This window comes from Lichenostomus cassidix, chromosome 2 (assembly GCF_008360975.1).
Source record: "Lichenostomus cassidix isolate B80296 chromosome 2, HeHo_3.0, whole genome shotgun sequence".
In the NCBI taxonomy this organism is placed as follows: Eukaryota; Metazoa; Chordata; class Aves; order Passeriformes; family Meliphagidae; genus Lichenostomus; species Lichenostomus cassidix.
In genome coordinates, this window is record NC_139482.1 from 65189217 (window position 1) to 65211771 (window position 22555).

General features: G+C 51.6%; 1 protein-coding gene across 5 annotated transcripts; it reads left to right on the top strand.

Annotated features, from left to right (window-relative positions):
* Positions 1 to 1823: 1823 nt before the first annotated feature.
* TFAP2A (transcription factor AP-2 alpha) lies at positions 1824 to 22473 on the top strand. Of its 5 annotated transcripts, XM_085051935.1 has the most exons (8): positions 7603 to 7691; positions 8207 to 8744; positions 10034 to 10468; positions 13355 to 13406; positions 15071 to 15302; positions 16187 to 16305; positions 18624 to 18765; positions 20329 to 22473. In XM_085051935.1, exons 2-8 carry the CDS (start codon positions 8718 to 8720, stop codon positions 20615 to 20617), a joined length of 1296 nt encoding a protein of 431 aa, XP_084908061.1. In that variant the 5' UTR covers positions 7603 to 7691; positions 8207 to 8717; the 3' UTR covers positions 20618 to 22473. The 5 variants fall into 5 exon arrangements, with proteins under 5 accessions (XP_084908060.1, XP_084908059.1, XP_084908057.1 ...); XM_085051934.1 differs by lacking the exons at positions 7603 to 7691; positions 8207 to 8744 and adding an exon at positions 1824 to 1962; XM_085051933.1 differs by lacking the exons at positions 7603 to 7691; positions 8207 to 8744 and adding an exon at positions 4893 to 5214.
* Positions 22474 to 22555: the final 82 nt, after the last annotated feature.

The window sequence follows — 22555 nt, forward strand, 5'->3', positions numbered from 1 at the left end:
AGGCCAACTTAAAATAGAATTAATTCCCCACCCCCCTCCGCAAAGTAGTAATAAAAGCCAGCATTTTAAATAATCGTTACAAGAGCCAAAATTGCCGCCCCCTGGAAAGGGTTCGAAGGGGCAGGACGAAGAACAAGAGGGGAAAGGAGAGGCGGCAGCCTTGCGGAGCCACGAAATCTCCGTATATCTTCCCCATCCCTTTCTCGTTTTGCACGGGGCTGTCTTTGCTCCTTGTCGTCTCCGAGCAGGAGCCTCCCCAGGACCGAGGGGGGTGGGAAAGAGGCAGGGCCGTGTAATTAAATTCCGGTGCCCGGTTAATTGCTGTAATTTGACGCTAACTGTCCACCGCGGACCGGCGCTGGGAGCGGCGGTGCGAAGTGCGCCTCGCACGGCCCATTGCCCGCGCCCCGCCCCGCCGACGCGCAGGAGACGCCGGACTCCGCCGACCCCGGCTCTGCGGGGCGGCGGATGAGACGCGAAGACCCACAGGAGCTGACGATTCAAATACCTGCGGCCCCGGGGTTCCCCTCGAGTCCAATGGCTACGGGTGCCGGCTTTCGCTTCCCTCTTCCCACCTGCCTGGAGACAGGGCTCGAACTCCCATCTATAAGGTCCTTGTACCCAAGCTCTTATGGTGGGGCAAGGAGTGATTCCCTTTCTTCTGCTGGAGACTGGGATCAGCCCAGGACCTCCCCCAGGGCAGAGGGTCACCTCACCATGTTGGGTTCAACATGGCCTCATTGGTGGGTAACAATGCACCCCGGCATCCAGGAAGACTCAAACCGACCCATACCTGGGACATGATGCCCCATTCACCTGCCTCTGAAACGCTAAGGACTTGCTGTGCAACTGCGAAGTGGAAATTGTTTGCATCCCTCCCCAAACTCCTTTAGCTGGAGTACTGCCTCTGCCCACGCTCCCAGTGCCCAGCCCCTGGAGATGAGGCAGGGTCCGTGCTCCCTCACTTTTTCGTGGTGTGAAGTCAGGGCAGCCCGACGCACTTGCGAGCTTCCAGGGCATTTCGGCACTTGAGTCCCGGAGGGAAAAAAAACCAACAAAAGGTGGGCGGGGACAAGAGATACGGACGCGAAGAGGTCCAGGGGCCACGGCCTGTCGCAGGCCAGGTTCCCCCGGGGGAAACACAGCATCCCTCATCCCACGCCGCTCCCGTGAAGCCCAGCGGGCCAGATCCCGGCCAGCCGAATTCGCATCATTCCGGCCGCTGCCGCCAGCCCCCCTGGCCCGCGTACCAAGGGCTGGGAAGGTAGTCTGCACTTTGGGGGTGTCTGTGTTTCTCCCTGGACTCCCCTGGCCATTTGCAGTTCCTCCATCCCCATGTGGGCTAGTTCAGCCCTGTCGGTGCTTTGCCTTTTTGGGCTACTGATGTTGTTATTATTATTGTTGTTATTATTATTATTATTATTATGACCACGTACTCCCTGGCAACTTGCCCCCGAAGCAACCTACCGGGCCCCCGGGGGAAAGTGAAGACTAGGGGCTCGCCCGACCCCACTCCGGCAGCCGGCGGCCAGCGGGGCGGACAGAGCTGCCCTCAGCTCGCGGGTGGGGGAGCACCGGGACGCTCACCCAGGCTGCGGGAGGACCGGGATGGCGAGGATAACATGGCGAAGCGGGCAGGAGTCCGGCGGCTGCAGGACGCTGGGGAGCCTCCCGGGGGGCACCGCCGCCGGCCCCCCGGGAGCGGCGGGGCCGGGCGGGCGCGGTGGGAGCGCGGTGGCGGGGGGCAGCGCGCAGGCAGCGCGGAGGCAGCGCGCAGGCGCGGGCAGGGAGCACCCAGCTCTTTATGGCCAGGTGAGAGAGTCCCGGCGCAGGTAAGGGGAGGATTTACCCACAGGCGTCCCAGGCGAGTGGCTTGCCCTCGCAGTCCATGACCAGCAGGGACCTGGGGACTCGGAGCCCGCAGCCAGGATGTCTATCCTTGCCAAAATGGGGGACTGGCAGGTAAGGTGACCCTCTGCCCTGGGGGGGGGTTATTGTTATTTTGGGACGGGAGGCAGGGCTGGGGTGGGAAAGGTGACGGGCCCGGAGGGAGCCGGGGCAAACCTGACGCTGGGGTTGGGTGTTCTGCGGCTCTCGGCACTGGGGGCTGCCCGCGGCCACTCGTGAGGCCCTACTGCAACAGGTAGAGAGCGGTGGGCTAGGGTCGAGAGGGGCGAGGGCTCCTCCGCCGCCGCAGAGAGTGTCACGACCCGAGGGCGAGCTGCCCGACAGCGTGGGCCGGCCGAGGGCGGCGTGTGCCCGCCCGCCGTCCCTGTGCCCGGGGCTGGCAGCGGCCGGCCCGCCGCGGAGCCCTGGGGCTGCCCACGGAACGCGGCGGTCCCCATGCGGAGCAGGGCCCGCGCCCGCCGGCGTAACCCGCCGCGCATCGGGGACGTGCCGCGGGAGCTGAAAGCTCTCGACGAGCTCCCGCCCCAGCCTGTCCTGTAGAAAAATAACACTGGCGGGTCCCACCCGGCAGCAGATGCGCCGGGGGCGCCCGTGGAAAGCACTCCCGCGGGGATGAGCTGAAGGGAAAAGCAGAACCCACCAGCGAGAGGCCAGGCGGGGAGCACGCGGCCCGCCCGGGCCTCGCCCGGCCCCACGGACCCGAGGGACCCTCACGCACCACGGGCGACTCTACACGTGTAGAGTAACGGAGGCTCCCAAACCGGGAGACACTTGAAAAACCCTGGAGCTCCCTGATACCCGTCCGCTCGGGCCGGATGGCCGCGGTTTGCCGGCTGATGAAAGGGATGATGTACCGTTCTGTCCTGCTCAAGCACACGGGATTTTCTTAGAGAAAAGGACTTTATAAAAGATTATTTCTTCCCCAGGACAATTCAGTCCAGTTCCAGATGGGAGCCTAGTTTCTTTTTCTGCTCCCAACTTTTCAAATCTCTCGACTTTCCAGACTACCTTATTTTTCAATTTCTTTAGGGTAGCAGCAAGTCGTCAAAAAAAAAAAAAAGTGGGGGAACAAAATAAGTAAAAAAAATATATTTTAAATAATTTTAAATTATTTTTACATCTGCTAACATATTTTTATTGGTGCGAAAAAGCGATCAAAAGAGGATTTTATTTTCTTTTCTTTTACTGAAATCAATTCTTGCGCAATGGTATTTACGGGATATCTGCTTTGAAATCTATTCCCGACTTTTCCTTTACACCCCGGCCTTCTTTGCTTCTTCTCCCGGGCGCTGCGGGGCCCCTCACCGTGCCTGGCCGGAGGGGCCGGGCCGAGCGGACCCGCCTCCCGCTGCCCCGTGTGCATCTCTCGGGGACAGCCACCCCCTCCCCTCGCAGCCCTGCACTCCGCCGGCCCGGGCCGGCGGAGAGAAGGCAAAAGGGTCGGGCCTTTGGCCCACGGGAGTCCCGAGCAGCCGCAGGTGGGAGGTTGTCCCGGCTGGGCTTTCCCGACCGGCCCGGTTCAGACAGCACGGCGCTAAGGGACCATGGGCCCCTTCGTCAACCCCCTTCCCTTCTCTTTTTCTCATCTCCAACGCCCCCCCTCCCCACCCCCCCGGGGCATTAACTAGGCTTAATCTGCCAGCTCCATTTGAACCTCAATGGGAGTAAAAACAACAATTTACTCTCCTGCCAGTGGCAGACAAAAGCGCTGGTGAAAAAGAGCATCGGGGGTGGGAGTATGGTGGAGGAGGGGGAAAGGAGAAAGAAAAAAAAATAAAATTAAATCCGTTTGGGAGACATGGATGTTTGTGTGTGTGAAGGAGCAGTACCGGGAGCCCGGAGGCTTTGCCACCCTTCCCGGCGTGGCGACACGTGGGCCAGGCCCCCGAGGGCGCACTGCGGCTCCCCATCGGAGTGCAGGGGCCATTTGCTCCTGGAGGCAGTAAATTTTCCTCCGACGTTGAGGGCGGGGGAGGGTGGCCCCGGGAGGGTCTTCCAAGCCGACCAGGCGGATTTTGCCGTCGGCAAAAGGAAGTTTCGGTGAGCAGCAGGGCAGCCAGGTGCACGGGCAGCCATGGGGATGCCCGGCTCCTGAGGACGCCTGGGGACACGGCTAGCGTGGGGAGCTGCGCCAGGCCCGACACGCCAGCCCCACGGAAAGGGGAATGCCTCGCCCTTTGGAGCAGTGAGGGATCACCCAGAGAGGGGAAGAAAAAAAAAAAAAAAAAAGAAGAAAAACGAGGAAAGCGAAGGTTTTCTGTGGATGTATCAAATCTGGGCACTCGGGGAAATAAAAGAGGAGAAGGGTGGAGAAGCAGCCCCCCCAGGAGGGCGGCCTGAGCGCTCTCTTAGCGGCACATTGTTAAGCAAACGAAGCGCTCCACCTAAGAAAGTACCAAAGTTTTATGGTGGTCATTGTTTTGTCCTTTTGCTCAAGTGCTTGCAAAAGACTTTTTGGCTCCTGCTACATTCAATTTACTGCTCGCCCACTTCTGTTTGGGAGGTTATGTTGGATTTGTTTGGGATAATATTTTTTTTTTTGAGGAGCAATAGTCGACAGAGCCGGGAAGGAAAAAAAAATAGTTTTGCGAAGGAAAGAAGGTTTTCAAATATCCACTAAAAAAGGCTAAATCCAGAGGGCAACAGAAGCTTCCGCAGACAATAACCTCGTTCGAGCAGGACTCGAGTCTCGTTTCTCCTTGCTTTCCTTTCTTTAACTCCCGTGGAAAAAAAATAAAGGGGAAAAAAAGTGGGTGGGGGGGAGAGATAAATCCCATGGGGTGGCTTCATGGCTAGCCCCAAACTCTCTGCAGATCGGACGGTAGCCTCTTTGATTTCGCTGGCCACTTTCCTCCCCGCTGGCAGGCAGAGGCACGGGGGGAGCAGCGGCCCGCAGGCAGACAGGCAGGGCCCGCTGCCCCCCCGCGCCGGGGCTTGGCAGGTCGGAGAAAGCTTTTTTTGTCGCTAATTTATTATTTTTTTTCTTTTCTTGCTCGTGGGTGCCTTCTACCTGTGTCCATCGCTGCAGGTTGTTGTGCTGGCGAGCAATTGGGCTGTTGTTGATATGCTAATGAGGCGATTAGACTGTGGGTAAAGAGCTGGAAAAGGGAAAAGTTTCCACCATTAGAGGGAGATCTCCGAGCGCGGACGGGAGCGCTGCCGAGCCTCCGCCAGCCGCGCTCCCCACGCCGCCCGGCACCGCCACCGTAGGGAGAGGCAAGGCAGGGAGAACCAAATCCTCTCTCACGCCAATCCATGAAAATGCTTTGGAAACTGACGGATAATATCAAGTATGAGGAATGTGAGGTAAGCTCTTCCCCCGGGCCCGGGCAGAGCCCCGGCCCCGCAGCTGCAAGCGGGAGCCTTCAGCATCCCTCCGTCTCTCAATTTCGTTTAGGAAAACTTCTGCTCCGTCGTCAGGCTTCCTTGCGGTCCTGCAGCCGGAGAGGGGCTGGGGTCCTTCCCCAGGAACTTCGGGGCTTGTGGAAACACGGCTTTGTCGGAAGTGTGTGAGGAAAGGCAAACAGGATCCAGAAGCAGCCTGGTCTATAGGTAGATCCTCCGTAGATAAGGCTCTTGTAGGATGCTACACTCATCCATATGGATGGATGGATGGATGGATAGGCGGCTGGCTGAATGAATGGACAGATGAATGAATGAAAGAGCAAAGAGACAAAGGGAAGAGAATTATTCTTGCACTCTAGGCACCCGAGGCATCCCAATAAATTGGCTCAAGACCGACACTCAAATTCAGCCTTTTCGAGATATCTGCGGGTTCCTTTTACCGAGCTGCACAAATTTACAGGGGTCAGCTGTCTAACTGAAATCGTGGGTTTGGGAGCAGTGTTCCCCCATCCTCCTAATTTTCAGGGCCACATTCCCATGGGTTTGAGGCATAGTAATTTTACCGCTTGGAAAAAAAAATTAAATCCACTTCATTCTGGTTTGGAGCCGTTCAGCACAGACTGTGTGCGCGCATCTCTCTATGTGTCTGTGTGTGCATCCATATTTTAGAAAGAGGTGAGTGTCTCTAAATCTGACAATAAGGAGAAGAAGAGGAAAATGAAGAGCGATGCCCAGGACCCATGCCTAGTCTCAAACCAACGAATACTATTGTCACCCGTTTCGATAAAGTTGCCTGTGCAGTGCGTTCAAACCGCGCAATAAAAGACTACATTGCAAGTGAACGCTGTTATTTGGTCGTGACCCACGCGGGAAGATCCCCTCAGCCTCGGCGGAGCCTTGCCGACATGCATCCCTGGGTCGAAGGGGGCACTCTCCCGTCCGACCCTGACGCTGTTTTGAGCGATGCAGTAGTTTAGGAAAGGGACCAAGGACTCGGCAGGCTCAGCACCGACCCACTGTTTTGGTGACTAGTCCCAGATCGAGGAGTTCGGGCTGAAGCTGTCTCCCGATGCGGGAGCTGAGCTTTTAGATCCACCCGTTTGCGGGTGCTTGATTTCCATGAACGAGGTGTCAGGGGTGTTGAGAAACACACCCTAGGTTTGTGGGTTGTTTAGGGGTTTTTTAATTCTTGTTTTTGGTTGGGTGGTTGTTTTTTGGTTTTTTTTTTCCTTTGTGCGTGTTGGGGGGAGGTTGTTTGTTTTTTTTCAACCCGGAAAAAAAAGGCACATATTCCTCAGCTGCATTTCGGGTGGAAAGCGTGCCTCTTCCCCCCCCCTCCCCTCAGGACCGGTCTTCCAGTTTGCACACGTGCGAACGCGTGGATTTCATCGCAAATGGCTTTTGTTGCCTTGCGTTAATGGAACTTCGCACTGAGGTGTTAGCAAACACGGAGGGAGCACCAGCCGCTCCGCGAACCCGCCGGATTTTGTGCTTACGTGTGGGGTTGGCTCTCCGTGTTTGTCTCGGAAACGGGTACGAGGACACTTTGAGAGGATGGAAAAGACGGTGGCTGTACCCTGCTGGGGGTAGAACCTGCCTTTAAGGAAAATAGAAATTAAAGAAAAAAAAAAAGAGAGAAAAAGAAAAAAAGGAAACAGAAAAAAACCAGAAAAGGGGCATGAAAGCCCGGCCAGCCGCGCTCAGCGCCCGGGGCGGCCGGAGCGCCGGGGGGTCGGGGCGGGCGGGCGGAGCGTGGGGCCGGGCGCCGGCGGCGCGGCGGCTGCGGCGGGGCAGCGGCGGCGGCGAGCGGAGCGGTGCCTGTTTTAAGGGAGTTGTTTGGGAGTTGCACAGCCAGTCCGACGGGTTGCGCCGGAGCCCCGGCTTGTCTGGGCCGGGAGAAATCCTCGCCTTGCCTCTTTTCCCGACTCCCGCTCCCCCCTGCGTCCTTCCCGCCCTCCTTCCCTCCCCGCCTTGCCGCCTCCTGCCTTTTTCCCCGTCTTTTCCCGGATCCTCCGAGAGGGGGGCCGCGGGGAGCCCGGCGGATGCTCCTTGGGCTCCCCAGCCCCCCCGCCCCGGGCGCCCGCTGGTCTCGGCGTTGGGCTCGAACCGGAGGAGGAGGAGGAGGAGTAGGAGGGCTGACACCCAGAGGGGGAGACACCCAAAAAAACTTTCCCAGCCGGTTTCCGGGACGCTGGGCACGGAGGCGAGCCGGCTCGGCGGCGCGGGGCGGCCGCCGCGGGGGCAGCGGCGAGGGGAGCCCCTCGGCGGGGCGCCGTCGAGGCATGGACGGGGCGTCGGCGGCGGGCGGTCCCGCGGAGCCCACCCCGCGCAAAGGCGGCGGCGGTGCGGCCGAGGGCGGCAAGAGCCAAGCGGGAGGCCAGCAGCCGCTCTTCTCCCTGGGCTTTGAGGCCGGCTACGTGCAGGAGCCGCAGCCCGAGGTGCGCCCGCTAAGGACCGCGGGGCTGGGGACACGGGGAGGCGGCAGCCGGGGGGGGAAGGGAGGGGAATGGAAGCGAAGCGAAGCGGAGGTGAGGAAGGAAGGGGGGGGGGGGGATCCCGCGCCCCCTCCCCTCTCTCCTGCCCGTTTCTCCCACTCCCTCCCCACCCCCCCTTCTGCACCCCCCTTCAGGCTCCCACCCTCTCCCTCTCTCCGGATCTCTTTCTCTTTCACTTTTGCATGCCCTGCAACCTTTTAAAATGTTGCCCCTTTCCTGTGATTCGTCAGACGCAGCAGCATGTGCCCCCTCTCTCTCTCCCGCTCCCTCTCTCTCCCTTTTTGTCTCTCTCTCCCTCTCCCCCATCTCTGATTAGATACACTGATTCTTCATTCAATGGACGTCATTTAGAACAGGCTCTGCCTTGAGTTGCCTTCTCGCTTCACGCTCGATTTCCAGCCATTCTTCCCTTATTAAGTGTTCGTGTAATATTAATAGTCATGAATATCTGCTATTAGGAGTCTCCAGGAAGGCAGCAGATCTGTTATTAGGAGCTCAAGTGAAGCAGCGGCTAAGTCAAAGGAGAAAAAGAAAGAAAGAGTCAGAGGAAAAAAAGGATTAAGAAACACACACACGCTAAAAAAAACAAAACAAAAAAAAGGAAAAAAGCGCAAAACAAACAAACAAAATAACAAAACAAAACAAAAAAAAAAAAGAAAAAAGCAACCAACTTTGACTCCTCACACCGCGCCAGGATAGAGAGCTCGCCTTGGGAACACCCGATGAAGGGCAGCAGAGATCGGTGCAAGTTCTGATGGATTATCGTGGCGCGCCCGCGGTGCAGGAGCAGCCCCGGCGCCCCGGTCCTGCCGCCCGCGCCTAGCGCCGGGCTCCGGCCGCGCACCCTCCGCGCCCGCGCCGCGCCCGCACCCGCAGGGCTCCGCCGGGGGCTGCGCGCTTCGCCGGTCCCTTTCCTCTGCCTTTTTGTTATTTTTTCTACCTTGACTTGTAACCCCCGACTCTTCGCAGATGTTAGTGCACAGTTTTTCGGCTATGGTGAGTTGCTTCACGTTTCTCTCGGAGGGGGTTCGGTGCGCGCTGGGTGTTGCTATTGTTGTCGGCGGTGGCAGTGGGGGTTTCGCACCCAGCTTTCCGGAGAGGGCTTTTTTTCCTTTGCTTCATTTTTAGAAATTCGGTGGTTTACATTTTTCCATTTCTCTCTTTATTTTCCTTTTCTTCCCTCCCCCTCCCCCCTCTTATTTTTCTTTCTTTCTTTTATTTTTTTTTTAATCTGCTACGAGCGAACGGCAAAAGGCTTTGGTTGGACCTTTACCGCTTCGATTCCTTCACCTTGCCACCTGCAAACGTAATATTTTCGCTTCCTAGTTTCCCTTTTTCGGGATCGTGGTTCTTTCCTTCGAATCCTCCTCCGTGGAGGCCATTCCTTTTTCCCCAGACGTACATGTGAGCTCATCTGCCCGGCCTCGAGAGCCGGCAGAGCCGTGCCGAAACGCCCGGTCGTATTTCCGTGCCGCTCGCCCGTCGGGGCCGCGGCGCTTCCCCCGGCTGCCTGCTGCATTCCTCCGCTTCCCCGGCGGCCGTGCCGCCGCTGCCCGCTGCGCTCCGAAATCGCACTCTGGCGAGCCCGGAGTTCGGCCGGGCATCGGGACGGCTCTCCCCGTACATTGGGGACCATGGCAGTGCTTTCGCCCGGAAACATTTCTAAAACTCTTGGGGGGAACGACCGGTTTGTTTGGAGCCTATTTCGGAGTCTTCTGGTAACAAAATGGCAGTGGGCTTGGATTTTCCAGGGTTTTCTTGGGACGCGTTATCGGTAATCTCAGCGACAGCATTTATCTCTGTTCTGTTGAGGGCCAGAGGAAGGATTTTACGTTGTGGCAGAATTATTACTTCCATAATGCCCGCTTGTGAATTATTCTTTTTATTTGTGGGAAATACCTGCTCCTGAAATGCCGGGGCGCGATCTGTTCTGAATCCACGGTGTATCGCCGCAATGTTTTATTAATTATTATAAGCAGTCCTGTTGTAATTATTGCTATTATTGCTGTTATCATTATTGCCGTTATTATTGTTTTCTAAAAAGGGAGACTGCCTCCTAATTATTTGGGAAGGGAAATCAGAGGCAGAGAGATCTCCAGATCTGCTTTTCTCCGCCTCGGAGACGATGATTTGCCCATCATTGCACTGTAGATGAAATTTTCAAGCCGATTTTAAAGAGAATCAGTTTGATATTATCTTTGTTTTTCTTTTCTCCTTTCCCCTCCCCCTCTTCCCCCTCCTCTACCCCCCTCCACCCCCCCGCCCCCCCCCGCTCCCCACCTCAGGAGCGCCACGACAGTACCAGCAATGGGACAGCCCGGCTACCCCAGTTGGGGACCGTGGGTCAGTCTCCCTACACCAGCGCCCCACCGCTCTCCCACACCCCCAACGCCGACTTCCAGCCCCCTTACTTCCCCCCCCCTTACCAGCCCATCTACCCCCAGTCTCAGGACCCCTACTCCCACGTGAACGACCCGTACAGCCTCAACCCGCTCCATGCCCAGCCACAGCCCCAGCACCCAGGATGGCCGGGACAGAGGCAGAGCCAGGAGACGGGGCTGCTCCACACGCACCGGGGTTTGCCCCACCAGCTCTCGGGGCTCGACCCACGCAGGGACTACCGGCGGCACGACGACCTGCTGCACGCCCCGCACGGGCTGGGCTCGGGACTGGCCGACCTGCCCCTCCACTCCATCCCCCACGCAATCGAGGACGTGCCGGTAAGCCAAGGGGCTGCCCCGGGGCCCACTCATCCCCTCTTCCCACGGGAGCTCAACGTCGGGAGTAGAGAGAGCGAGGAGACACACCCCACCCCCCCAAAAAAAAAGAAATAAAAAGGGGGAGCGAAGAAGATAAGGTTCCCCCCCCCCAGGGAAAAGTGAAGCCCCCACCTAGAACAAAAGGTTCTCACAGCTCGTCCCTGCGCGCTGCCTCTCTGCTAACTCGCCCACTAAAATATAAATAAATCAAATTACTGTCATCGTTAACAATATCTTTCCTTCTCAATGACAATAAGCTGTTACGATTGGAAGAATATATAATATCACCACAGGGCCGTGCATTTGGGGATTTCTTACTGCCTTGGGAAAGACACGAGTCTGAAATGCCTGTGAGGACATTTAACGAGATCTCGAAAATGTAAGGAGGGGGGAAGTGGGTGAAAGTGGCCTAAGAAGGAAAAATTGGTTTCCCATGATTAGAGGATTCGCATATGGGATAACCACATCCAAAGTTATAAGAGGGTAGGAGCAGATCCTCTTCTCTAAAGGAATTAATTGACAAATCAAGGAAGAGGTACACTAAAATGCTGCTGCCTTCCTTTAGTAGTGGTGCTAAGGGATGACCTCATAAATCATTACCTATAGGTTATCGAATTCGAGTCAGACTTGCTACACCCTATATTAAATTAAATGTTGGGAGCCTATTGGAGGATGTATTATTTGGGGGACATAATTCTGTTATCGATGAGTACAGACTTTGAAAATGATTTCTAATTAAGCATGACATTAGTGCACAGGCTACTTACAAAGCAAGGCAGGGCTATTGTTCAGTTAGGGAAGTGGCCTTATGCAACATGATAGGTCGTGATCAAAGTTCATCTTTCTGGGTTTCTCCCTGAAAATGGAATTAGAACATGGCAATAAATTTATTAAAGCCCACAGAGCTCATGCTGAGGGACTGAAGCTGCTCGACTTGCAGGAGGAAGGAGGAGGAGGGAACTGTGGTATCTGGATGTGATTTTTGCTGAAATGCCATCCCAAATTACAGGATCAAATATTACAACAATATATTCGCTGACAGTTTAATGAGTACAGTTTCGTGTTGCAAGGATAATGTTCAGATGAACTTACCTATTTTTGGGGGTCATTTTGAAATCTTTTGTAAATTATACTCAGGGAAAATAGTGAATTTATTACAGCCCTCATCTGGCTAAATTAGCCACAGAAAATTGCTGGTTGTGTTTAGCAGTTTTGCAATAAACGCATACGTTTTCCAAAGTGGAGGATTTAGTAAGCAATTTGGATCCGTTAAAAGCAGGTCGATTCTTTAAACTTGATATAAAATAACATGGAGGCAATCGTAAGAATAAACTAATTTGTTGACTGCAAGTGCCTGATTGCTGTAGGAAGAGCATGACCTAAAATGTTCTCTTGAATTCTCCCTCTCAGTTGTGCTCCATGGCAGTGGGCTGATTCAGGAAGCCTCCTCTGCAGATCTATGAATTAATAGCATTGCTATACTTCGTGAAAACCAAATGCCATCTGGTTTAAATCCTTGAGCCAGGCTAGCCATTTTTTTTCTGTAAGACTGAATCAGCAGGCTTCATCAAGGAAAGTATAAAATAATAGGGTGCATCTTTTAAAGCGTATTTTATCTAGTTAAAAAAAAATAACCCTTTAGAGAAATCTGAGTCGGGAGGGTAATTTTTGAATTTTCCCGTTGCTGCAACAGTTAACCTTTAATAAAAAAGACTGCTTAATATTTAAGAAAGTCAAGTAGACGGTGAAAATTATTTAATCATAAATATCTCTGTGGGATTTTAAACTTAACAGTCCTCCCTGTACGGAATATGTGTAGAAATAACACAAATAAAAGTATTATGCCACACTACATTTACTTTATGGGTTTAGGGTGCATGCATAAAGGGATCATATTTCCCCATATAGTTAAAACACAAGAACTGCAGCAGTAGTCATTTCTGAACATTTCTCAATTTAATTATACTTAAATCCAGAAGCACTTTAGGCAAGTTACAAATGAGAGCATTGAGTATAATAAAACCTGTAATAAAGCAACTTAGTACCATCCACCCGGAATCATTGAGATCAGGCACAATTAACAGGAGCATAAATCCAAGACAGAATGGAAAATGTTAGAATCAGTATTATTGTTGGACAAAGACTAGAGAAGGAAGTAATAGTTTTTTAAATGGTAATGCCTGGGTTTTGTAACGATTGCGAAATCTTCTATCTCAGCAGCACTGGTGTTAATTTGTAAACACAGCCAGACATTATATTGCCTGTCAGTTTTTGGAATTAGAAAACATGATTTCATTTGACTTTCTAATCACGTCGTGACTCCGCCGCGCGAACCCCAGCTGTAGCCGCGACCGCGGAACCTGCGAGGGGACAATAGTGGGGGAGCCCGGGGCCGCGCGGGGTGCGTGGGCCCCCCCCAGCCCCGCACCGCTCCGCGCTCCTTTGTGCTTTCCCTCCCGCGGGCGCGGGAGCGGGCGCAGCGGCGGGGAAGGGCTGGGCCGGGCCGGGGCTGCTTGCCGGGGAGGAGGGAAGGGACGGCAGGAGGGAGCAGTCAGGAGCTTAAGGCCACTCGGGCCTCGGGGGTGTGTGAGTGATTTATTGTATTTTTCTTGGGGATCGGGGGAAGAGCTGGGAGGGATGCAGGATTCCTCTCGATAAAGGAAATCTCCCCCAAATCTCCTTCCTCCCTTCTTCCCCCCTCCATGCAGGATCTGTTGTTTTGCCTCCCCACACCGTGCCCGGGAAGTGGGGGAGACACAACTTATTCCGCACCCCATCCCACCTCAGCCTTCTCTGCCTTTTGTTGTGGCTGTACATTGACATCCCTGCCTGTTCCTTTTGTTGCAGCACGTAGAAGACCCCGGTATTAACATCCCAGATCAAACTGTAATTAAGAAAGGTAAGCCGTTTCCTTGCGCATACCAAACATGTCGTCACAGGCTGGGGACTGCTCGCAGGGAGGACTTACCCGGCCTCCCCCCCTCCCCTCCAGTCCCCCGGCCCCGGGCTCCTTCCTCTGGCATGTACTGTTGGCCGAAAGGTTGGAAGATAAGAAAAACGGGCGATGGGGTTGAAATCAGCCCCCTTAAATGACCACGTTTGCCGGGTATTTTAATTATTGTTGTCGTTAACGAGGAAAAATGTTAGCAGATGATCTAGAAAATCCGAGCCCGTCTTTTAGTGCATTAGCGAACAATTGGGTTTCATGGTTTGCCCCATGCATCTGGCTGAGTGTAGGGCTTGAATCGTTGTTGGTAAATGGGGCTGTGAAAGTGAAATCGTTGTTCCCCCTCCTTCGGGTTTTCTTATTTAAATCACGGTGGTGATGAGGTGGACTGGTGGAGAACAAGGGGCGAGTTTCTGGATACTGGTGTCTGTCGGTGGTTAGGGTGGCTTGGTTTTCGTTGGCTTTGTGCGCTTGCTTCACTAGGAATTGAATTGCTTGGAAGCTGGTACCCAAATCGTGCAAAATACGTATTGCAAATTTTCACTCGGTTTTCATTTCCCGTCTTATTTTGGACAACCAATGGATTGGGAAAGGTGGCACGGGGCATTTTGCAAAGCAGGTTCTCGGTGGAAAGTGATGAGTTTTGCGTTTGGATGCTATGCTGTGTAGTGAGCTGCTGTTGGAGTAAAACTGGCAGGGTTGAAGGTGTAGCTAACTCCTGCCTGCTCTGAGGGGTGCCATGGCTGAATGTCCGCCTGGAATTTGGGTAGCCTGGCCACACACTGGAGAGAGGTGCTGAGTAGAGGCACTCTCCTCTCTAACCCTAATTGCTGTACAGCCAGCGAACCTGAAGTTTCATACCCCCCCACCCCCCGCCTGTAAAGCCTTTGTCACGTCAAATTAGATGTGCAAGGGATAAATCTTAAGAGATGCTCTTTCCAAGTCGACATGATAATTGGCTCTTTTATTAGTAATCTCAAGAGTTCGTTTAACTCCTGTTGTATCTATTAGCCTTCCCAGAGCTATTAATGTCACAAGTGATCTATCCAAAACGGAGAGAGCCCCCCGCTTGGTTGGACCGCGCCCGCCAAGCGGAGCGGGCTGAGGCAGAGGAGAAAGGGAAGGCGGCCGCGACCCGAGGCACCGAGCTGCGGCACGGCCCGGCACCTCCCCGCCAGCCGCCGCCGGGCAGGGATCGGGCTATATTTTGGGGTGCTAATTCTTCGCTGCGTTACGGGTTTTCCACGTCTAAATTTGTTCGCTGGCGGGGCCGCGGGGTTGCCGCACATGCTGCCGGCTGTGCCGCTGCCCGGGCACTGCCCGCCGGACACGGGCGGGACGGACGTGCGGCACCCGGCAGCCACAGCACCCGACAGGGGCTGCGGGGGGCCGCTGCGAGGTCTTTTCAATGTCCCTGCTGCCACTCGAGGGTTGTCCGGCTCTCTCCCTGCGCCTCCCCACGAGAGAGGGGAGGGGTGCCCCCGCTGCGTCCCCGCTGCTCCGCAGGCGCTGCGGGGCCGGGGCTGGCCGCGGCGAGCGGCTCGGGTGCTTCCCCCTCCCTCCCCGGCTCCCCGCCCGCTCCTCACCCTCACTTCCCTGCTCCTCCCTCCCTGCAGGCCCCGTGTCCCTCTCCAAGTCTAACAACAACGCCGTCTCCTCCATCCCCATCAACAAGGACGCGCTCTTCGGCGGGGTGGTGAACCCCAACGAGGTCTTCTGCTCGGTGCCGGGCCGCCTCTCGCTGCTCAGCTCCACCTCCAAGTACAAGGTCACGGTGGCGGAAGTGCAGAGACGCCTGTCGCCGCCCGAGTGCCTCAACGCCTCCCTGCTGGGCGGAGTGCTCCGGAGGTGAGGGGCGGGGGGACGCGGGAGGCGGGATGCCGGCCGTGCCGTGCGGGAGGGAGGGATGGAGGCAGGGAAGGAGGAGGACGCGCGCCCACGCGGGGCGGCGGCGCGGGGGGAGTGCGGCGGCCGCCGCTAGGGGGCGGGGCGTGCGCGGCTGGCGGGGCAGAGCGGCCGGGCAGCGGGAGGGGACCCGGGCGCGGTCGCCATGGCAACGCGCGGCCTTGCGCCATCCCCGAGCCCCGCCACGGGGGCCCCGCGTGTCCCTGTCCCTGTCGCGGCCACCAACACCCCCGCGGGCACACACCCCCCCCCCCAGGAGCGCCTTAGTGGTGGGCATCCTGCCATGGATCCCAACCCTGTGACCTCACCCAGGCAATTAGGCAGTGCCCGGGCAGGGAGTAACATCCAGGATTAATTAAGGCAGCTCCCATCTCTGCAGCCGCGCTTAGCCCAGCTCTGCTGAGAAGTCATGGATGGGCCATGTAGAGTTTGGTGTGAGGGTGGTGATGCTCTGGGGCTGCTGGCTATACAAATCGACTTCCTCCTGTCACCACCTGGGGAGAAGCTGCCCCATGTCCATGGCACCTTGGGAGCTCAGGCAGCCACCTCAGAGCTCCCCGTTGGCCCTGGGGGTGATCCAGAGCTTAGCGAGGGCCCCTGCTCTCTAGACGTGGAAACATCCAAAGCACCGTCCCTTATCTGGGATTCAGCTTTCAGCAACAGTTGGTCGAAAGCCACCCACAGCCACGTATCCCATCCCTTGTGCCAAAACCCTTTATTCCCCTCCCTGGGAAGGCAATGTGTTGGGGGCATGTGTGGGCAGGAGCCAAAGTAGGAGCAGGTGTTCCCTCAAGCGCCATTTCTCAATGCTTTTCTGTGCGGAGCAGGGCAAAGTCTAAAAACGGAGGGCGATCTCTGAGGGAGAAACTGGACAAAATAGGACTAAACCTGCCAGCCGGGAGGCGTAAAGCTGCTAACGTTACCTTGCTCACATCACTCGTGGAGGGTAAGTGACTCAAAGAGCTGGGAGGGCTTGTTTGGAAAATGTGCCTGTTGCTTTTGCCAAACGGGAGAAGACTTGGTGTTGGGTCATGTGGGTTTTTTTCTCCTTTCCCAGAGTCAGTGCTGCTCGTTGGCATTTGGCAGGGCGTTATTTTCTATGTCTTAAAAAAAGATCAGGTTAATTGTGTGCCTTTGCTTTTTGTTATAACCTGAAACGGGTTTGTGCGAGTCCTGCAGACTCAGCAAAGCGTTCTACCATTTATTTGCTTTTAAGTTTCCGAGTTAGATGTTTTCAGGGCCCCATCTTGTTCACTCATTCAAATGAATAATCCCTCTTACGGAGTAAGCAGATCTCATTGGGAGCAGCATGGGAAGGATCCCTGTGAAGGGGGATTGCGGGCTTAGCCCCATAAGAGACCCCTGAGTATCAAGTTGGAAGTTATGGGCAGCAGAGCCTTTAATACTTCACTGTTGTTCTTCTGCCACAGGTGGACAGCAAAGCAATTTTAACTGTCAGAATCTGCAGCTACTTTAAGTTTGTTCTCCCTCCCAGACTGCAGTCACATAACAGTAAATCATTTAACTTTTCTGACATCTGCATTTGAGAAATGCGTGACCATTACTTCCTGAATTAATTTGGGAATCCTTGACCTCAACCATGAATTAATGGTGTCCTGAAAGCCTCAAAGTTGCACCACCACCAGCCCCCACTCCCTTTTGGTTCTCATTTTCAGAACATGTGTTCCCTTGGCTATATCATTCTCCTCTGCTTTGCTTTGGCCAGAAAAGGTGCAACTTACTTTTATGCCTTGGGATGTCCTATGCTGTCTGTACTAGGAGGTGGGAAGCTCAAGAGTTAGCAATTGTTTAGTTTTGAAGCAGTGGCTGTGTCACACTGGCTGACACAAAATATGCCCGAGGCCTGCCAATAGATCCCTCTCCTTTCCCCTTACTTAAAGGTTCGACTGCGTTTTTGGCTGGTTCAGTTTGTAAAGCACTTTTAAGCTCAGCCTGAGCTGTCCAGTTTAGCTTAAGTTTGGTTATGTAGGCGGGAATTTGTTTTGTTGTCGCTTTGCATTCTGTGAGAAATGTTTCACGTTCAAAGAGACGGGGAAAGAAGCGCTGTGCGATGATGCCAGGTGTCATTTTTTTTAAACATCGGGATTAGTGAACAAACTATATTTATACTGCATGAAAATTACCGCGTCTTCATGTTTCTGAAAAGGCTTTGCAATTGTATTGACATTTTGTAGGAAAAAATCACGACGGGAAAACTTGTAAAAAGTCTAGATCTGGTAGATACTTAACATTATTTGTGATCTTAATGAATATGGAGAAGGTTTTATGGTAATCTATTGTTCTGTTTGGCTTTCACATACAATGGCTTTGAAAAGAATGATTAAAAAAAAAAATAAAACCAGAGGCCCGATCTTCAGATAACTTAGTGATGGTGGCTAATTTTGGGGGAGATGATAGTATAAACATTGCCGGGGCTTTGAGTCCTGTAGCGATGAGGCAGTTTCTAGAGTACTGTTATTGTTTATGATCCGCTCCATTTTATGGAAACAAGCTCACTGGACTGGGGCTTTGAAGCTCTAATTGGCGCATGCGTTCTTCCGGAGCTAGAGCTAATGGCAGGAAGCCCTGCAGTAAAAACCAACTGGTTCAGGAAATTAAAACCAAAGATTTGAAAATCAACAAAACAGACAGACTCGGTGGAATGACCCTAAAATTCTCATGGTTAATCGTTTGGGGGTGAACATATAATTATATGCGATCAAGTTAAATTTTAAACACTTAGCTGTTTAATGCATTTTATTTAGAAGAGCTCTAGGAGTAATTATGATCAATATTAATCATTGATGCATTGCAAAAGAATATAGAGATGTGGCTGAGGCAAACACATTTTCAGAGTAAATAGCTGTGAATAAAATGTACATAAATGGTTCTCTATAAGGTATGGAGATGTAAATCGAAGCACACATTCTAGGTGGATGGAGCCAGTCTGTCTAAAAGTATCTGTTAGTCAATGGGAACTTTTAAAAATCCTTATGCGAGATTTCACTTAAAACAATTGTCATGAAAATACACATTTGCATTGCCTTGAACTGAAGCAAAGAAAACTGCAAGATAAGATGTAATTAGCATTTCTTGCCGTAACTTTTTCAAAGAGAAAAAGTCCAAGCCTTTGAGAAGAAAAGCTCAAGTAGAATGTAGTGGGGTTTTTTGTTCTTTTTGTTTCAAATGGATTTTTGCCTCTGTGAAATGTGTACTGATGAGCTGTGTGTTTCTTTCCATCCCCACCCGTGCCTCCCTATTCAGGAGAAGCAGTACATCTAGCTAGAGATTTTGGGTACGTTTGTGAGACAGAATTTCCTGCCAAAGCAGTAGCTGAATTTCTCAACCGACAACATTCCGATCCAAACGAGCAAGTCACAAGAAAAAACATGCTTCTAGCTACAAAGTGAGACATTTAACTTTCTGGCATGTTGCTTAGAAATGAGGGAGGGGGACAAACTCGGGCTTGGGGCTTTTATTTGTGAACGTATTTGTTTGCCATATAACCAGTGGTTGATGATTTTGCAAGTTGTGATGGGGGTGTGTTGGCCCTCCTGGTGTAGGAGAACTCTACAACCCAGTGTGGTTTCCATCAAATCAGTTTGCTCAGATTACCTTGAATGTGAGTTGTACAAATTGAGGGTGGATGTTTAGTTACAGAAAAAGCAGTAATTCTTCAAAGCAAAACATTTTCTGGGCCTATTCACTTAGCTTATCAATTTAAGTAGAACGGAAGGCTTTCCATTGACAGTAAAATAAAACTAGCACGTTAAACTGATTTCAGTTCATTAAAATCGGCAATGGTTCTTCCTGCCTAAGCAGCTCTGTTACTTAGCAAATACAGGGATATTAAAAATATATTTGAAATTACAATCTGTACGCAGTTAAAATGCTAGCAGAGTTTATCATTGGTGGGGCTGCCTAGACTTCCAGGTGGTGCATGAAAAGAAAATTATTGTTTTGATATGTTTGCTGGAAATTAAAAGGGTTGTTTAGTGGCCCTTAATTACCAATGGAGGTGTCACCAAAGGGCACAGTGCCAGAGGACACAGACAGAAGATGGGAGCCGCTTTATGGCTGGAAGACATTAAAGTGGGTTTTAGAATACCAAGTGTTTCAACACGCCTCTGAGCTCTCTTGCTATAAGGTGTGTTATTTCTCCAACCATTTGTGCAGTGAGTGGGTGATATAACCTATCTTCTACACCATGCCCTCGTATCCTCCCTTTTCACCTCCCTGGAAGGAAATTTCCAGGCACTGGTTAACGTCAGCCTTCCCCTCTGTGGAAAGGTCCCTTTGGATTTGGAGATAAGAGATTTACATACAGAAATGTTTCAGGATACCCTAATTTAAATCATCAATTCCCTGCTCTGCCCTCACTCATTCTGCATGACACACAGGTGTGTTTTAGCCTTGTGAAGGAAGAGGCCCACGGGTCTCTCCGGTTCCCCCACAAAAAAGGGATCTTCCAAGATGTGGATAAATGCCCTAACCAAACTTTGGATATTGCAACTCATCTATTAAGCCTGCTTAGGAACTTTAAACTACGTTTGTGCTCCAAACCCCAGCTGGGCAGGGATGAGTGTTTATGGAGAATGTTGGAGGCTGAGCTAAGGAGATCAGTGGGGCAAGAGGCATGTGTCTCTGTGTTCCTGTTGTCTGCCTGTGTGTTAGATGGGGCTGGGGTGTGGTGTATGGTGTGCAGTCATGTGTGCATGCAAGGTGAAGGGAAGAGGTTTGTGTGTGCTGGGGAAGTGTGGGAATTAGGGGTAAGGATGCATAGAGAGGAGAGGGAGAAGTGAGACGGTGTGTGTGCGCTTAGGAGCAGGAGCCCCCTTGATCCTGGGGCTTGTGCAACAATCCAGCAGGGAGAATGCACAGGCTTTGCTGCCGCCACTGATGGTTCATTTCTCTCCCTCTCTCTTCCCTTCCCTCCCTCCTCTGTCTCTCTGCTCCATTTGTGCTACAGACAGATCTGTAAAGAGTTCACCGACCTGCTGGCTCAGGACCGATCTCCCCTGGGGAACTCGCGGCCCAACCCCATTTTGGAGCCGGGCATCCAGAGCTGCCTGACCCACTTCAACCTCATCTCGCACGGCTTTGGGAGCCCGGCGGTGTGTGCTGCCGTCACCGCCCTGCAGAACTATCTCACCGAGGCGCTCAAGGCCATGGACAAAATGTACCTCAGCAACAACCCCAACAGCCACACAGACAACAGCACCAAAAGCGGCGACAAAGAGGAGAAGCACCGAAAGTGAGGATCCCCCCCAACACACACTCCTCTCCCTTCCCCCTCATAGCCCATCGATCCATTCATCTCCCTCCTCCCTCTCCCGGCACCCAGCACCCCAGGCTACAGCAACAGAATGAGCGTCCTTCTGCCAGTCCTGTTCTCTGACTCTGCAGGACTGCTCTGCCCTCTCTCCACACCCTTTCCCAGCCATCCACATTTCCATTTGTTCCCGTTTAAATTCCCCCCCTCTTCCCGCTGCCACCATCGTTTTACCCCAGTTTGGAGCCTAAGAGAACAGAACAGGGGGACGGAGCCAGCAAAGAAAAAAGTTCTGTCTTGAGTTTGTGAACTTTTTTTAAAATAAAACAAAAGGAGAAAAAAAAACCAACAAAAAATAAAACAAAAAAGAAAAGGACTTTTTTTTTCTAAAAATATATTAAAAATTAAAAAAAAAAAACCAAACAAAAAGAAATAAATAATACTTAAAAATTCTATGAGCTTCACCGGACTGAATCACCACCTTCCCTTACATAAACTTCAGTTAAGATTGTAGCCATAATAAAAATGAAAAAAAAAGTGAAAAAATACAACAGCAACAGCAGACATACAAAAGGTAAAAAGGACTGATGACATTTTATCAGTATTGTGAATAAACTTGAACACAAAACACAAGCGGTTCCATGTCATATCTTCAGTTGTAGAACTTTTTCCTGTCCAAGGTAAAGCGACCAACTTGAACTTTCTATTGCAACACGATTCACGGTTATTATATAAGGGAATCAGTGTTCATGTATGTATATATTTATTTATGTGTAATTTAATGGGAATTGTAAATATGGTGAGTCTGTTTTAAGCCTTTTTTATTTATCTGGTGATCTCGTTTACCTCTTGTTTAGTGGGTTTTAAATCTTCCCCTCTTAGTTCATCATGTGGTTCATGGTACTTATTTAGATATCAGAGGTTTTTTGGGGGTTTTTCTCTGGGATTCATCATTTTTAGCCCTGTTGTAGCATGTTAAAAGCGACAATGAAGCAGCTGAACAAATAAAAAACCATTAATTTTTATATATAATTAGTATGACATTTAGTTTCTCATTGAAGATAAAATAAAGTGATGTTGGACCCTGGCAAGGTTTTTAAACGTTAGTGGTTTTACAACCCTTATATGTTGTGGAAAATGAAAAAACTTATTTTCATCCACTGTTCTTCTCCCGAAAGCACCAACAGAGCAATAAATTAATATTGTCTTTTAAAACAACATTTAGCTTTACTTTCCTTTTTTTTTCCCCTTATTTTTTCTTTCTCCCTTTCTTTTGTTTTTATTTTTCTCCTTTTTTTTTCTTTTTTTTTTTTTCCCAAAGAACTTCAAACATTTGGGACCACCTGGTATCCTGTATTTCCACTGGCCATATTGGAAGCAGTTATAGTTGTATTGTATTGAGTTGTGCCGGCAGTAGTTTCCATGCCTATCAATGTATCATAGTCCTTTGTTGCCCAGATAAATAAATATTTGATACGCTTTATGTCGATTTTTTTATTCAGTAGCTGTCTTTACCCAGGCGTATTTTTGTTCTTGGCAGTATTTTTTATTCAGTATGGTTACAGTAATTGAGTTTAACTCTCCCTTGACAATTGCTCCTTGCAATAAGCAGCTGAACCCATTGTTTCCCTCAAGTATAATAAAAACTTACTTTCAACTTGGAGTTCAGAGCAGGGTATCATTTAGATATTCCACTGAGTCTGTATTCAGACAAATGACACAATAAAGCACAATGTATTCTTTTGGATAAAAAATTGTCTGTACTACTAACAAAGATGACACACTATCTTTTCTTTAACCAAAACATAATTTTATTTAAAAATAAAAGTTTTATTTTATTTATGTTGACCTCTAGGTTTTTATTTATGTTTATATATAGCATAGAGAATTATAAGCCTATAAAATTTTGTACATGTACTTGTCC

Excerpts from the sequence above, each read along its gene's own strand:
- TFAP2A (XM_085051931.1), top strand. The coding sequence starts at position 7,296 with ATGCTCCTTGGGCTCCCCAGCCCCCCCGCCCCGGGCGCCCGCTGGTCT. Across the intron at positions 7,692-10,033 it reads TGCAGGAGCCGCAGCCCGAG|GAGCGCCACGACAGTACCAG; the intron begins GTGCGCCCGCTA and ends TCCCCACCTCAG. Across the intron at positions 16,306-18,623 it reads GCTCACATCACTCGTGGAGG|GAGAAGCAGTACATCTAGCT; the intron begins GTAAGTGACTCA and ends CTCCCTATTCAG.